General features: G+C 41.5%; 1 protein-coding gene across 2 annotated transcripts; it reads right to left on the bottom strand.

Annotated features, from left to right (window-relative positions):
* Nucleotides 1–153: 153 nt before the first annotated feature.
* Nucleotides 154–15,053, bottom strand: klc3 (kinesin light chain 3). Of its 2 annotated transcripts, none has more exons than XM_069161017.1 (15): nucleotides 14,954–15,053; nucleotides 9,227–10,602; nucleotides 7,538–7,790; nucleotides 7,039–7,104; nucleotides 6,579–6,743; nucleotides 5,677–5,752; nucleotides 5,135–5,280; nucleotides 4,961–5,043; nucleotides 4,614–4,701; nucleotides 4,159–4,260; nucleotides 3,585–3,758; nucleotides 3,297–3,396; nucleotides 2,725–2,887; nucleotides 2,385–2,451; nucleotides 154–2,298 (listed from the first exon to the last, which is right to left on the bottom strand). In XM_069161017.1, exons 3-15 carry the CDS (start codon nucleotides 7,745–7,747, stop codon nucleotides 2,215–2,217), a joined length of 1,524 nt encoding a protein of 507 aa, XP_069017118.1. In that variant the 5' UTR covers nucleotides 7,748–7,790; nucleotides 9,227–10,602; nucleotides 14,954–15,053; the 3' UTR covers nucleotides 154–2,214. The 2 variants fall into 2 exon arrangements, with proteins under 2 accessions (XP_069017118.1, XP_069017119.1); XM_069161018.1 differs by having other exon boundaries at nucleotides 14,963–15,048.
* Nucleotides 15,054–17,439: the final 2,386 nt, after the last annotated feature.

Raw genomic sequence — 17,439 nt, 5'->3', positions numbered from 1 at the left:
TTTCATCATCATTAAAACGCGTCTCTGGAAAATATGTCAACTCAATACTTAAAAAAAACCAAAAAAAGAAAGAAAGAAAAAAAGCACATTAGCTTTTCAAACAGAGAAAGAAACCTTGTGAAACGACTATTACTATTTAAAAAGTACACAAAAGTGCCTTATTGTTTTAATTCAGCTCAAGTTTGCAAATATAAAATACAAACATTCATCTTCACCAGAATAAACAGTACTCCAGTTTCTACATCGTTCCCCCCCCCCCCATTTTGTATGTCACATTTTTTACATCCTCCATGAACCTTGTAACAGACGGTTGTTTCTATAGCAACTAACAGTGCGATTTCAGCCCTTTAAAGAAACAGCAGTGAACTCATCTCTCACACCAAATGAGTCCTAACAGAAGTTTTGTGGGAATGAAATCCAGGAGGATCCGTCGGTGATGTTTTAACGAAGCGATGTGTTTTTTTGCATATTTTATAGTCTTACTCCAAACATGCCTGAGAGTTTAGGGAGTGTGTATAAAAATTAAGAGTTATTTAACGCTCTGTGTAAATCTTAAGTTGAACTCTTCAGCAGTTAGTTGAAGTAATATAATCTCTGACAAATGACAAAACTACTTATAATTATTATTTGTGGTTATTTCAGGCAGTTCAACTTTAAAAATTCAGGAATGTTCAAATCTTTTACTGTTGCTTTTAGTAAATCTTTGTTCAAGTGAGTCACTTCAATCAACGGCTGGTTGAAATGGATCAAACCAACACCGACATTCAGGCACACAACAACAACAACAACAACAACAACAACAACTTTGGGTATCCGGATAGCTTAACACTTTTTTTGTTTTCTGATTAGACTGTCAAAAACTCAAAATGCAATAAATACGTACTCTTTGAATATTGAAATGTGTACGAAAGGGACTAATAATGTTCCACCATAAAGAGTTTGATTGAGAAAATATTAACTACGTACATAAAATGTGCAAAAATATTCACTGTCCTTTCAAATCTTTCAACTGAGATATGCGAGTTTGTAGCGCTGGTGTTTGTTTTTAAATGGTACAAATAACGTGTTGGAGTTGTTAACTTTAGTTAAATGTAAAAAAAAAAAAAAGTTGCTCCTACTGTTTACAATGAGGAATGTCAGAACTGGACTGCGGTCCAACATACTCCTGTTTTACCATCAGTTTAAAAATGCCCGGCACAATTTAAAGGCAAAACGCATTCATCACATCTAAATAACTTCTTTAACGGTGTAAAACTCGACAGCTCAACTTCCCCCTCTTTAAATGTGCTATCTAACAAACGCATTTGATAATTGTGCAAAACAACTTTACATACGATTCTCAAATGAGAATTTATAGAATCTTTAAAAAAGATGTCGATGTGCCCATAAACGAGTAGTTTTTTTTTTTGTTTTTTTTTTTAAGTGATGTTATTTAATGCTGATGAAGGGGCAAACTAGCACATGGAAACATACTTAAATGTGAAATTAATTATATTACAGATTAGTTTTGACCTTATCTTCCAAATGACCTCGCCTGGTTAATGTAAAATGCAAAGTCCGTTGTAAATATTATTATTTCAAGTAGTCTAAAATGATTAATGGTTAACTTCTTGTCTAAAACCAAATGAAAGACGATTAAATTTCAAGTAATCAGGCAGGAAATATTATAGTGCAATATAGACATGTCAGTACATGTGATACTAGTCTGAATAAAATCTGAATCACGATTTGTTTGCTTAGAATTGAGATCTCTTTACCTGACAGAAGAAAACTAACGGTGCCATTCGTTTTTATGAAGACTTGTTTTTAGCTTCGTGAATCTGAACTTCTTCTCTGCATTTGCGAGATTGCGTTTCGGATACGACTAATTGTGCAGCCCGAGTAGTGACACGTCGATCCGATACGGGACCTGTGCTTCTCTAATCGCTTTTTTTTGTTTTTTAAAAGACATTTATTAGTACAAACAAGCTTTTATTTTGCTGAAAACACAAAACATTCATTTGTAGTTACTTTTAGCGAGTTCGATTTTTGTCGGCGGGACGTTGTGAGAACTATCTCAGCTTTTTTCTTGAAAAGGAAGTGTTGGATCTGCTCGATACGAAGCAGCGGGTTTAGTGTGTAGAAATCTTTCCAGTTATCATCGAGAGGTGTTGTATTTAGTGTGTGTGTGTGTGTGTGTGTGTGTGTGTGTGTGTGTGTGTGTGTGTGTGTGTGTTAGCTGGTCCCACCGATTGACCCTCGTCTGGTCAGGCTGTGTGTGCTGCAGCTCAGGCCTCGGGTGTCGGTCAGGCGGCTCGACTGAGGAACAATACAAACACGTGAACTGGATGTACGTTAAAAGGTGTTCAGATTATGTCATTTATTGAATGATTTATTTTGCTCACCTGGGCGCCGTCCTGACTCTCTTTGGCTCCAACGTTCAACACGTTCAGAGAGTTCGCCCGCTTCATCCTGAAAACAGAAAAGAGGAAGTCCAACAAACACCGGCCAACAAATTAAAAAAAAAATCATTTTCAGTCTCTAGATTTTTCAGTGCCAAGTTATTAATTTAAACATTAAATAAATAAAGAATTTCGTTCAAAAATTAGAGCTGCTATTTTAAATAATCACAAAAAAATGAGCTTTTTTTGCAACCGACATCGTTTGTAAAACTATCCAACATGGCGTCACTTCTTACAACTAAAAGGCAGATTTACACTTCGTAATATATTGCTTGAATATTACCCAGTGTGCCTCGGGGACGTTTCCTCCACTCCCACTCCTTTCAGCTTGCGGACCAGTTTCTCGCTGCTTCGCCGTATCGACTCTCTGAGTTTGGTGAAGGAGCCGCTGCGCTTCAGGCTGTTGCTTCCGTCCTCGGCGCCGGACCAGCTGGGCCGTCCTTCGCCTGCAGGACAGACGGACAAACAGGGTGTGAACGTAAAGTAAACAACAACAAGCTCCGTCGTGCATCTGAACATTTTGCTAAAGAGCACAAACGGCTACAGCTTCTTCAAAAGGTTGAAGCCGAACCACAAAATGTAACTTTAAGATCATGTTTATTTAGTTTGTCAATAAACCGCTTTGTTTTTCATTTAGATAATATGAGGGAACTTATCGCTTATGGGAGCTTCAAACTCTAAACGGAAAGTCAGCGTGACAAATAAGAACGACACAAAACGAGATCCAGGTCGTTCAGGCAAATTAAGGGTTTATGATGAGATGCAGCATTTTCATTTCCACATTAGAACATGTCAGCCTGACAAAACAAAATGACAAATCTATAAGACAATATATAATAATAAATATGATTGTACCTTCCACAGATCCGAACTCCTTTTCATGTGCTCTGGTCAGGATCTCTTTATAAAGAGCTTCAGCTTGTCTGTATTTCCCCTGTTTCAGATAGCAGGACGCCTGAGAAGGAGAAAGAAGAGAAACGCTCGACGGAGGGCAGAAACGTTGTAAAATCTGATTCAGTTTCATCAGCGGTGACTGATAATGATACTCGGAGGGCAGTTTCCATCTGGATTCAAAATCTGAACAGAAACGATGTCAGATCTTCCTAAATATGTAAAAAAAGAGACATTTTGCTCTGCTCCCACCAGGTTGTTCTTGGTCTTGGCCACGTTGGCGTCGTCGGGTCCCAGTTTGTTCTGGTAGATGTGAAGGGCGCGCTCGTAGTACTCCTCCACCTCCTGGTACTTCCCCTGGTTCTGACACAGCAGAGCCAGGTTGTTCAGCTGTTTGGCCACATCCGGGTGGTCCGTGCCCAAAACCTGAAAAACACACCGTGACAGCGAGACACTTTATTCTCTCCGAAACAATAAACGGTTATCTGATATGTCGGACGTTACGCAACAACATCCTGATGTTTCAGTGTGTGTATTCAAGTTTGTACTTGATTTAAAGCGCCGATACGACACTAAAAAGATAAGAGGCATTCATGATATTGTTTAGGTTAAAGTCCATGACAAGGAAAAAAAAACATCAAGTATAAATAGACGTGTAATGATTTGTTGTCTTTAAGAATACAAAATAAAAAGGCAAGAAATCCTCCAAAGTGAGGACAAAATTGAACAGGACACAGTTTTAATTTAGTTTTAGGATTAGATCGAGTTAGATGGAGATTAAGGTCAATTATTTGTGTGAACTCTTGCTTAATGTGTGTTTTCTCACTTTCTCTCTGATCTCCAGAGCTCTTTTACAAAGTGGCTCAGCTTCCTTGTATTTTCCTCTTTTCCCATAAAGCACTGCCAGGTTGTTGAGCGTCGCTGCCACCTGCACACACACACACACACACACACACACACGCACACACACACACGCACACACACACACACACACACACGCACACACACACACACACACACACGCACACACACACACACACACACACGCACACACACAAGCACAAAAACAACATGCTGCACATTACAAACCAACTCACCAGGTCTGATCCCAATTTCATGAAATACTTTCATGTCATGCAGAAAGCAACAGAAAAAATGCGGGTGAAATATCTGATGTGACGCATCTCCGGTGATACATCGGAGTTGAATTCAAGTTTTGTTCAGTTTAATGGTTTTTAAACCGTCTCGTTACAAGCCGGTGTGTTAAAGCAGGCGACTCACGGCCGGGTGATCCATCCCCAGAGTTTTCTCCCTGATAGCCAACGCATCGTTCAAAAGGTTCGCTGCTTCTTTGTATTTGTTCTGGTCTCTGCAGAAAAAAAAACATCACATCACTCAGATCAGACCTCAGATTTTATAGATTTCCATCTATAAGGGGTTTTAATATTTATATATATTTTTATCAGCGCTCGCAAACAAACAAGCTGTAAAAAATAATAATCTGGGGAACAATTAAAACAAGGCGACAGTGACTCATGCCCTCGTAGGCGATAAGCAGCTCCAAGGAAAAATACAGTATATCATCCTTTTTCTCCTTCAGTCCTTGTCACCATGGTAACTGTTATCACCTGTACACCAGCGCCAGTATATTCAGCATGGTAGCTACGTCTGGGTGGGTGTGGCCTGACGACTTCTCCAGGTCTTCCAAAGCCTGTTGAGACATCAAACACATGGGAGCGGTTCAGTTGTCTGGGCAGGTAACAGGATGCCGAGGGTGGTGGGGGGGCGGAGGCACCTCTCACCTGTTTGCAGAGCGGCACGGCGACCTCGTACCGTCCCTGGGAGGCGTACTGGATCACCAGGTTGTGGAGCGTTCGAAGGCGGGCGGGAATCTCGTAGCCGCCCTGCTGGGCCGCGGCCGCCGCGCTGCTGTGGTGAGGCTGCGACACTGAACAGCAACAAACACACAAATACAAACAAGGTCGGAAAGGACCCGAGTTCTGGTTGAATCGTATCAAAAAGGACAAGTTCATTTCAAAGTTAACGACTCCGCAGAGATCGTGGGATGAACCGGCACGGAGCTGTCGTCTCATCAGCACCGCACGGGATGCAGATGCTGCAAAATGTGACATCAGCGCTTGAAATGTGTTTGTGGTGTTAAAAGTTACTCCAATATCAGAAGGACCGTCTGAAACCGAACACCAGACACCCGTCGTCTCCTCGCACGCAATAAAACCTCCACTGGTTCTCAAAAAAGAAAAAAAGAAAGTTGTTTTTGTGATTTTGGTCAACTCATATCAGGAGAACGCCACATCTGTGATTTAAACACTCCTTGTTATCTTACTCTGAGACTGTTCCTCGTCCTCGGCAGGAAACAGGTCATCCAGAGACTCCTTGTTGGAGGACATTTCTTTGTCATCCTGAAAGAAGATTAAAAAAAACAAAAACACTAAAAAAACGCACTCAACACAACTTAGAAGGTGACGGATTTTAGTTTTTAATATTTTAGACATCCTATAGTATGACTTTTTTTTTTTTTTTTTTTTTTTTTAATCATATTTTAGACGACATGCTATAATGTGACTTTTTTCCCCCATATTTATAGCATGTCATCCTGGATGTGACAAATGGCACACTTCCCTCATAGTGAGAAGTTCCTGGGTTCAATTCCCACTTGTGACACGCATGTCATTTCAATAAAAGTCATATTACTGCATGTTGTACAAATACTTAGTATAAAGTCATACTAGAGTATGGTGTCCAAAATGTGCATAACAGTTGTGGCACAGTGGTTAGTGCTGATGCCTCCCAGCAAGAAGGTCGTGGGTTCGATTCCCACTTGTGACATGCATGTCATTTCAATAAAAGTCATATTACTGCATGTTGTACAAATACTTAGTATAAAGTCATACTATAGTATGTCATTCAAAATGTGCATAGTGGTAGAACTAGCAGTAGCACAGTGGTTGGTGCTGACACCTCCCAGCAAGAAGGATGTGGGTTCGATTCCCACTTGATACATACATGTCAGTCAAAAAAACAATCACACTATCGTATGTTGTCCAAATAAATAAAAATAAAAAGTCATATCATAGAATATGACTATCCTTTCATATTTTGGACGACATGCTATAGTGTGACTTTCTTTTCATTTTTCGAAGTATGCCCCCGACCCACTATTATGTATCGGGCAGCGAACATCTCCCTGAGCGTCGGAGACGTCGAGGCTCGTCTGTCTGTCCTCACCAGAGGCGGCTCGTCCTGGTCGTATTTGCGTATGGAGGCCATGAACTGCAGGTGTCTGTTCTGCTCCTCCAGGGTCACCACCTCCTGCTCCCGGTCCTGCAGCCGCTGCTGGGCGCCGGCCAGCTCGTCCCTCAACCACTGGTTCTCCTGGCAGAGACGACGCACCTGAAGGGGAGGACGGACGAGGACGAGGAGGAGGAGGTCACGAGGAAGGACGAGGAGACGAACGAGAAAGAGAGAAAAAAAAAAAAAGATTTGGAACAAAAGATGGAGAAAAGACAAACGGAGCAGCAACAACGGGATGATTACGAGGAGAAGATGACGGAGGAGGAGGATCTGAGCGAGCTTCATTTTCTTTATGGTCAAAGAAAAAGCTGTAAACTCTCCTCATGAATCCAAATAACATGAACTACACATGCCGGACTGTCGAGTCACGTATAAGAAATCTCACAACACTCACTTGAGCTCGCAGCTTTTGTTTCTCCGCCTCCAGTGAGCCGAGATGAGCCGACAACGCCATCATCACCTGGAAAAAAAAGAAACATTAAAACTGCAGCTTTTACCGCTAAATAACCCAAATAAACTTCTACAAAATACCACAAAAAAAAAAAGCTCCAATCTAAAAACAATACTTCCTTTTCATAATGTTCATCCAACACTAAATCTTTGTCAGATTGTACTCACTGTTACAAGTTTGTTTAGTTACTACTTTTAAATATATTTAAATCCTATTTACCACATATGGTAAATTGTTTTATTTGTACCTTTTTAGTCCGTTTTTAATGTAGTTTCTCGCCTGTGGACTCTTTTACAGTCATGACCCTTAAAATGGATTTTAACAGTAAGCTTTGCGAGAAAGGATGGAGACGTTTTAAATTAAAAACACACTTCGATCCTCGTCACCACAGAAAGTGGGAGCGTGGCGGACGGACGGGGTTTCCGGTGTCCGGTGTTCGTACCTGGGCCTCGCTCAGCCCCAGCTCGATCCTCTCCAGAGACTCCTGGATGATGCCGCTCTTCTCCTGCGCCACGCTGCCGCTGTCCGACGCCGGCCGGCTCTCCGTCGCCTCCTGCAGGCTCTCCAGCAGGCTGCGGTTCTCTCCCTTCAGCGCCTCCAGCCCGGCGATCACCTGCTGCGTGCTGCACAGGATCTCCTCCGCCGACAACATGGCTGCCGCTCCGAGCTTTCCTCCTCTCACGGCGGACGGCGACCTGGGAACGCCACCGGGGAGGGAAACGCAACTTTAGTACAAGTAGAAGCGGAAGTACGTGTGATAGCAGCGGTGACAGCGGGAGCTTCAGGGGAACCAGAGGCAGCTGTTGTTGTGGGAGTCATATAATGAGGTTTATAGTCCAAGATGTGGAGCCTGAAAGAGGAAGAAAAGAAAACAAGACTGAGAGAACACTATTCGGTTGACGACAACTGTTGCCGCAGACGACAACTGTTGCCGCAGACGACAACTGGACAACAACTGTTGCTGCAAAGAGGTTGAAACGTCCACACATCGTCCACACAGTCACGATCTGTTGCTTCAGTTTGACTCAAAATCAACACGTCCAAATATTAACAGAAGACTAAAAATGTACCTGGAAATAATACAAAATAAGACACAGACACACTGAGACGCTATGTCACATATCAGAGACACAAAACGACCACAAAGAAACAAACAACAACTGATGACTTCAATGAGACCACAATGAAATACAACGACCACACTGACACGCTAAATGATCAGAGACAAACAAAACGACCGCGAAGACACGAAACTGACCACCGACACAAAAAGATGAAAAACGACCACAAAGAAACATAAAGCGAACAAAAGGAAACTCAAAACAAACACAAACAGAAATACCAAAAAAAAAAACTATAAAAGTCACACACACACACACACACACACACACACACACACACACACACACACACACACTAAATGAGCACAAAAACGTCCACAAACAAACAAACAATAACTGATGACTTCAATGAGACCCAACTTGACCACAAAGAAACAACCACAACAACCACAATGACACACAAAACGACCCCCCCCCCCTCCCTCCCCCACCACCCCCCCACCCCCCACCCCCCTCCCCCAATGCTGGCTGGATTATAATCCCACATGTATGACTGAGTGAGTCCATCTGTCTGTTTCTGACACCAGACAACGAGGGTTGGATCTCTGTGTGTCTTTTCCAACTATTTACAGGCCGCTGATGGAAAAACAACAACAACAACTATGAAGAATTAACACACGAAAACAAGATTAACAAGTAAATAAACACGCACGCACGCGCGCGCGCGCGGTCCCGATGCGCTTTGTTGACTGTTTCCAGGCCTCGGAGACACGTCAACGTGTCACTCGTGTATTTTTATACAAATTTAAAAGCCAACAGAAACGTCTGAGCTCGGATGATGAGAAACTGCGTCACGTAGCGACGCAGTTTCTCATCATATTTAAATTGAGGTTTCTGACTGAAAACGTCCCGCTGCTGCAAAAACACCAAACCTGCACTTCAAGATTTACCGTTTAAAAAAAAACACACAAAAAAAATAATTAAAAAAATAAATAAAACAAACTGGAATAAATGCTCCACAGCAGGCTGCACTTCAGACCCACATCAACAGTAGGTTATTTATAGCCTACCTGCTAAGTCCGGACTCCGGCGGCGGGTTCCTCGGACCTCTCGGAGCTGGGACTGTGCTTTTAGTTTGGGACACACTGAGCTGTCAGTCAGTCACAGCGGGACATTTCCGCTTTCGGTATGTTTGAGTTTATTTGGTGTTGAAACAGGTGGGACGGTGAAAACTGGAGGCTGTAAATCATCCACCTGCCGCCTCCTCGGCTCTGTAGCTCCTCCTGTCATCCCACATCCACCAGCATCAAGCCGGCGTCCGCAACACCGCCACTTCCGCTTTTCAACTTCAAAGTAAAAGTCTCACTGACGATACCCACGTTATCGGTGTGAAACTAATCTTTTATCTCTACTATTGTTTTACTTGTTTGTAAATTACTAGATCATTTTAGTTTAGTTTAAGAATTTTTAGGTGCAAAATATATTGTTCAGAAAAATAAGCATCAGTACGTTTTGTTTAGTATTTTATTCCAGGTTTATTATTCTCACCAGCTATGTTATGTAAGTTGGAGGCATACTTGGTTTTTATTTTATTTTATTTTTCTTAAAACAAATCCAGTTAGTATCCACTGGTTCCACCGAACTTCCATAACAAGCAGGATAGTAGTGCAGGTAAAATTTAAGAGAAGTTTTTTATGACATTAACATTTTGCTGCAGTAAAAAATGACTGAAGCGAGATGAATCAACTGAAGACTTTTTATTAGCTCAAATAGATGCTGACAAAGTTTAACTTTGGGTTATATATTGAAACAGGTTATAAACTAAATTGTTATATATGTTATCTCCATTCGCCACATGTCAAAATATGATTAAAACCAATCATATTTTAACTTGTGTTGTAATATTGTATAACAAACAAATGGACTTTTCGCAGCCCCACAAACAACGCAAAGTAGTTTTTTTTTTTTTTTTTTTTTTTTATCTGAATCTATCCTTTACACACACTACAATGCAGATATACGTTTGCAGTGAGGCACCAAAGCATATTGGTAAAAAAATAAACTCAAGAAAAAGATAATATAATCAATATTTAATTATCAGTTTAGTGGCTTCATCTGCAGCATCCAGATCCCTGATCCCACAATAAACACAAAAAAGGCTAATTCTTTTTTTTTTTTTTTTTAATATATCTCATATTTTTAACCTAAGTAGACTTCAACAACACGTCAATCACCTTCAAATAAAGATAGCCAATATAAAATTGGGGTTATATTGTGCTTTTATTTTGAAGGCAAATTCCCTTGACTTCCTGCCTTTGTCCGGTCGTGTCTGCTTTGCTTGACGCAGCGGAGGAGCTTACCTGATCCCATATTTCCCATCATACAACGCGGCACTGTGATGCCCTGCCCGGGACAAGGCCACCTATCTGCGGGACACGTGAACTGCCTGCAGGATGAGAAAGATTATTTATGACAGATTATTAATGACAGATTGTCCATTAGCCTACTTTTAATATTGAAATGATTCATCCGTGTGTGTTTAACATATACTTAATTTACTGTACATTATTTAAAAAGCAGACCACCGTTTTAACAATTACTTCAAACAATAAACCTATTTAAGGTTAATTTTTTTGGAAGTAATTGTTAAAAAGATGACTGTAACTGTTTTTCTAATATTTAATTAGATAAAACAGTCACAGTTATTTCTGTCCCGTGTTTGGGTTGTTTGCTGGTCGTGTAAACGTGTCAGCATTTGCGTGTCCTCAAATATTTGTGTATCCTGTCTAAACATACATTAATAGTCATTTTTCACTCAGTGTTTGAGTTCCTGTTCATTTTTGTATTTTTGTTTTCTTATGTTGCTGTCATATAACAGATTAGCACGTCCATTCAGTCAGATTAAGTGGGTGGTCTTGGGACTGAGAGGTCAAAGTGTCCAACCAGCATTAGTCTTATTCATGTAACGTTAGTTAAGCCGGGTGAGGAACAAGGTTTAAGTAAACAATCACCTTGACTTCCATTAAGACTTCATTAGAGCAGCATTAAGGGGGCCCGGCTCAAGCAGCCTAACATGAAACGACTGTAAACAAACAGCATCTGAAGACCAAGTACTGTACGGTGGTGTGTGTTTTTAATTATCTGTATTTCCTCTTTGTCCTTGACAGTTTTTGTTTGGTAATTGCCGTCCTGTGTTCACCTTTATTGTTGCATCAAATAGTTCGTGAAACTGTTTTTTTTTGGGTTTTTTTCATCAGTTTCAGCACAAAAAAAAGTAATGAAAATTTGACACCTTACTTTCAAATAAAAAAGTTCAATAAAACAACAAAATAATCACTGGGTTCAAACTGTTGTCAGTTTCTCAAACATGAATTAAATATCAAAAAGTTTCACATGCCAAACTGTCTGTCCTCTTTTAACCACAAGATGCTGCAGTCTTGCCAATGAAATGAAGTCAAATTTGTAAGTCACCAGCTGATCAGAGCAGTCAGATTCTCAGATACTGAAATATGAATTATTATTAATGAAAGATTGACATGTGGTGGCTGAAAGCCATCAGAGCAGTGGAGAGGCGTGGCTGCAAAAGAAGAGGAGGATTGTGGGTAAGTGAAGCTGTTTGAACTAAATAGTGCAGATTCACATTAAAGCTTGTTTCCTTGTGCACCTTCACATATTGATGTTTCATATTTCTTTCATGAACAGCATTTGAGAGAATTGATAAGAATACATTATGAGTCATAATGAATGGTTCAATGTGCTTAAAACGATTTGGGACTTGAACCCTCTCCTTTAGGCAGAAGCCGACATCTTTTCCTCAACCTTCGATCTCGCTACACAAAATAGAAAAAACACCTTACTTGGTCGTGTGTGGCAGTGAAAAATATTTATATTCCCTTTTAATACTTTTAGATTGCGTCCATTTGGCAGATAGACGCCATTTTTATTTATCCGAGTCAGTTAAAGAAAACTATTTATCAATTTTCCTGTTGGTTTAACATTTGCTTTATTATTTGATTTTGCCTCATTTATTTCTCCTCTTGAGCATCATCTTGCTGTGTTTTATTAAATATGAGCTCTCCTGGATCAACCGGTGTTACTTAAGAGAGGACCAACGCTGCTTTCATGGAAAACCTCCACAGAAAAGTGAAAAGCCTTTTAAATCTTTTAGTAAACCCAATGGACCCCTAAAAGAACTGTGAAGTCTTTATACTTAAGTATAATATTAATTATATTATATTACTATCATAATAATAATATTTAATGTTTTATTTGTTAAACCTCACTACTAATTTGCTATTTTTTGCTACCAGTTGATTTTGTCTTCGCGCGCGCGCACACACACACACACACACACACACACACACACACACACACACACACACACACACACACACACACACACACACACTGAGGTCTAATGAGACAGCTGACTATCAAGATTGACCATTTCAGAGAGCTGCAGCGTCACATCGTTAAAGTGTCGACGATAAAAACACCGTTACGACCGTTAACGTCCACTAACTGATTTAACTCACACACGAGCTGCATGTAAACACCGTGAAAGGAAGATGGAAAGTGATGTTTCATTTTGTTTGTGCGAGAGTTGAGTGAAGAGCTGCTAAGAAACTGAAACAACGCCCAACGAAACAGACGACAGCAGGAAGGAATGAGAGCCTGAGCTGCACAGGTGGGAATGACAGACATACCTTCATGGAGATACAATACGCACATATAAACATATGGCCGGGGAATTATGTGACACACACACACACACACACACACACACACACACACACACACACACACACACACACACACACACACACACAATGTGGTTGACCGAGGTGAGCAGGATTCATCCTCTGGGAACCATGAAAATCTGATTTCATGACAATCTATCAAGTAGTGGTTGATGTATTTCTGTCCAACAGATGCAGCTCTGTTCGTGGTGACTCTAACGTGTCTGCTCTCCACAGCGAGATCAACGGTCAGATCTGTTCGCTGCTCTGCGTCTTTTATACCCTCGTCCTCTCCTCGGCCGCGGTTTGCTCAAGAAACATGAAATGAATCAGCCTCGGTTACGTGAAGGCGGACGAACGGACGAAGAGAAGGAGGGACGCACCGACAGACCGACGGCTGAGTCGACGCAATTCAATCGGGAGAAGTGGCACTAAAGATAGATTTCCAACGGTTCACCCCGGAGGCCCCCCCCTCAGGAGCTCATGTTTCACTGTGACCTCGTCTCCATCAACTTCACACAGTGCACGCAAAAATAAAATCACAGAAATTCAAAACAATCCTCCAAAGATGACGTCGGTTTGTTGCATAATCCGGCGTCTTCATTGGAAACGCTGTGTCATGCATCCCGGTGCAGATTGGTGAATTTATTTTCAACCTTTTTTTTTTTATTTTTTTTTTTTGACCTTTTTCTGACCTTTTGTCGCATCTCCTCTAAATTCACCACTAATACTTCTTTGAGTTCTGTGTTTAGCGCTCGGTAATTTTAGGGTGAAGGGTCACAGGGTGAAGGAGGATCAGGGCAAAAGCAGCGTTCAGGGCGGGAGACTCAGGGGAGGGTGAGAAAAAGGGGTTTGTTCTAGTTACCCATAATGCAACTCCACCTTCTTCACATCTCCAGTCGTACTTCCTGACCATGTAAACAGACTTTGTGTACGATGTGTGAAAGCAGCCCAGTTTCTCTGACAGGTGACGGTGAATTCATTTTCAAGAAATGGTCTTTTTCAATAAAACAAAGTTTTAAAGTTTTAATAACCTAAATCTAACAATGCAGGATGTGAACACCGCTCCTCAGTCTTCGTGTTGGGTGCCCCAACATTCAACCTGGTTTATTATACGCTATAAACACATTTTTTTTAACAATAAAGTTGCAACAAAATTGAGAAAATAATCTGCGCAAACGTGTAAAAATATCTTTATATACACTATATTTACTGACGTGTACACCCAAACACAAAGCCTCACATTTCATTGGCCAGCACGCCGTCTCACCTCGGTCAGCCCCTGCTCATTGCAGCACTTTTCACCGCAGACTTAACACGCTCACATGTCAACAGAGTTGTCTTACAAATGCCAGAGTCTATTTGTGGGCTCCTAAAAATGTTAACGTAATTTTTTTCCTGTTCTGGTTCATGACTCGTGTGTTTCAAAGTGTTAGTTCAAGTCAAATGTTGAAGGGTCCCACGCACGGGCCTGAGCGTCCTGAACCCTGGCTTCCTGAGGTCTCCGACCTCTCTCACCGCAGAGTTTACAAAGTTTCATGTGGGATTGAAGGAATGATTTTTGTATCAGATAAAGTTTAAAACACTAATATCAACATGAAGCATTACAAACGTGTGTCGGTGGATGCTGTCAGTGGTCGAGGCTGCCAGTTGTTCCTGGCAACACCCGTGTGTGAACGTGTGAATGCATGCTGTTCCTTTGCTGTGAATAAGAATCCGCCATCAAACTGCACACCAACGCAAACTCGGCTTTATGAAACAGTTCGTTCATTTAGGAAATCAGGCAGCTGCAAGCAGCCGTTCAACGTTTGGATTGTCTTAAAAAGGTTTTCAAACTATGTGATACTCCTTGAAGTTCACGTGATTCTGTGCGACGCCTCGGACACACAATGGATCTAAAAACAGCGGCAGGAACAAACACGTGTCGTAACTTAATAACTATTAATTTAACTAATGTTCATACAACAAAAAAAATCTAACAGCAGTTTTCACAGATGTGATTAATGTATGTAAAGTCCTAATGAACCATGCAGGCGACGCACATGCATGCATGCACACCTGCAGCACCTGCAGCAGCACGTGGTAACGCAGCTCCGGCGGTGCAAACCACGTCCTCCCTCGTCCTGCTGCCTCATGAGCATCAGACCTACTTTACATATCTTCTAATGACATATTCTCACAGATATAAAAACAACAACAAGAAGTATTTGAATATGTGCTCGATTCAACGTTATACCATTAGTATGCGCCCACCCCCTCTCCCCCCTCCTCTCCCCCCTCCTCTCCCCCCTTTTCTCCCCCCCCGAAGTATTCGACTGATTTCTCAACACACTCTGCTCATGCATCCGATTAAAATCATTATAAATGATTCACACAGTGTTCCTGGTTTACATAACTGTCCTTGGTGCCTGTTTCCCCGGGGCAGCTGCAGGGTGCTGGGGCTGTTTGGCTCCACGGTGGAGGGTGGTGTGTGTGCGTGTGCGTGTGTGTGTGTGTGTGTGTGTGTGTGCGTGTGCGTGTGTGTGTGTGTGTGTGTGTGATGGGGGATATAGTGACAGTCTAAACTGGGATACTGGATCTGTGCCACATTAGCATACGAGCTACAGAACTCACTGGTCTGAATGGGCAGAAGACACACACACACAGCACATATCACACGTCAGTCAGCATGACCTTTGAGTTTTATTGAGGGGGGGGAAGGTTTCTATTGATGCTACTTATAAATGTGAAGTTTAAACACCCTCTTGCGCTGCTTCGTGTTGCATGAGGTGATTAATTCACAGTTTGTGCGTTAGTGTCAGACATGAAAGGTGCAAATATTTTCAACACAAATGTTAACAGTGCAGCATTTTATTCTTCATATCACATCTTTGACTGGATTTCATCGTTTGCTCGATAGTTCGGAGGTGGAGCGTCATGCATTGCTGGGAACACACTGACGTTCTGTTACTGGTTGTTATGATAATAAGTCGGGGTGCGTTGGTATGAGCGTGTGTTCGCGGTGGGTGAGGAACATGGAGAAAGACCAATTTGGAAAGTCATGTCTGGGGATGGTCAGGCCACAGCTGTGAAACTGGAGCCTGAGTGTTGAGTTAAAGCAAAGGAGCTGAGACTCAGAGTGACTCTACATTCCTGCACTCATAAACCAAAGCAAACAGAAAGCATAAATGCACCCTCGCAAACTTCCTGTGTGTGCAGGAGAATACAATTTCTGCACTGAAGAAAAGGTTTCTGCAAATTATCAATTGTTAAAATGAAACACAACCTTGTGCTGTACTTTGGGAGAAAGATTGAAACCTTTATTTCCCTGTTTTCAAGTCACAAGCTCTGTCGTTGTCAACACTAGAAACACATCTCCGGTCTCTCCTTTGCACATCTCCAGCCACATTTCCAGACAGTTCAAACTAACATCTTTATGCTGGTTGAAGCTCTCTGCAGCGGTTCACAGCACATCCACAGGTGAACGAGTTGACTGCAGTGGGCGTGGCCACAGGTCAGCGTTGACAATGCAGGCTGAAGAAGCCACTGTGCAACCTGGTGTAAGTTAAATGAAGCTGAGGTGGAAAAGAGCAACACCAAAGAATAGACTGACAACAGATTTCCCAAGTAAAGCAAATAAAAGAGCAACGACTGTAGCTGCCTGCAGAGCTGTGATTGGATCATTAATATCAGATCCAGGGTCAGTTTCCTGTAATACATTGCTGACATGGAAATCAGGCTGGTTCCAAATCAGCAGTATTACACTCTCATGGAAATCACATCTCAAAATGGTTGCATTTAAGAATTTCTAAGGTTAATAATTGTATATTGTCAGCTGGCAATACTGAACCCATTATCAATATATGTACATTAACTTTGTTTGGTAACCAACTGTGAATTATTCCATAATTTACTGTGTGTTATTGTTTGCTGAGTGAAGATAAAGAGGGTATTATAAAGTAGGTTGTGGAAGTCACTTTAGTTGATCTCTTGTTATAAATACAATAAAAAGCAGCATGAGTTATTTTTGAAAATAAGCTGTAGGATACCAAACATCTGATCGAGGTTATTCTGTGCTTTGGGGGAAACCTGGATCTTGTGTTAAATTGCCGTGTGCGTCACACTTTCTTCTCAGCTCCGCCCCACAACTTCTACTGTCACATGATGTGAATGATTTAATATCTGTCTGTGGGTAGATTACTGAGGTCTATCACATTACAAGTGGGGGGTAATGGGGCTGGCACTGATACAGCAAGAGCTGGTCTCTGGGTTTTATAATCAGAGGCAGGTCTCATGGAGTATCAGCACCTTAGGCATTGGATACAGTAAGAAATGATACCAAACCTGAAACAAATCAGACGTGATGTTTTAATGAAATTGGTCAAACTTCTGAAGAACACATACCAAGAAAGTTGCACCCCGACTACACAAACACTTTTTGATACAAACATCGAAAGAGACATGAAGGTTTTGAGTTTGGAGAGCCTGTCACTACGCATCACTGCAAGACTTCCCCCACAGGGAGCAGTACCACACATCTTAAACTCATGCAGACACCTCCTCTT

This window comes from Embiotoca jacksoni, unplaced genomic scaffold, assembly GCF_022577435.1.
Source record: "Embiotoca jacksoni isolate LCO1_2020_lvr unplaced genomic scaffold, fEmbJac1.0.p SCAF_28, whole genome shotgun sequence".
Taxonomy (NCBI): Eukaryota; Metazoa; Chordata; class Actinopteri; family Embiotocidae; genus Embiotoca; species Embiotoca jacksoni.
This window is presented reverse-complemented; position numbering and strand designations above follow the sequence as displayed.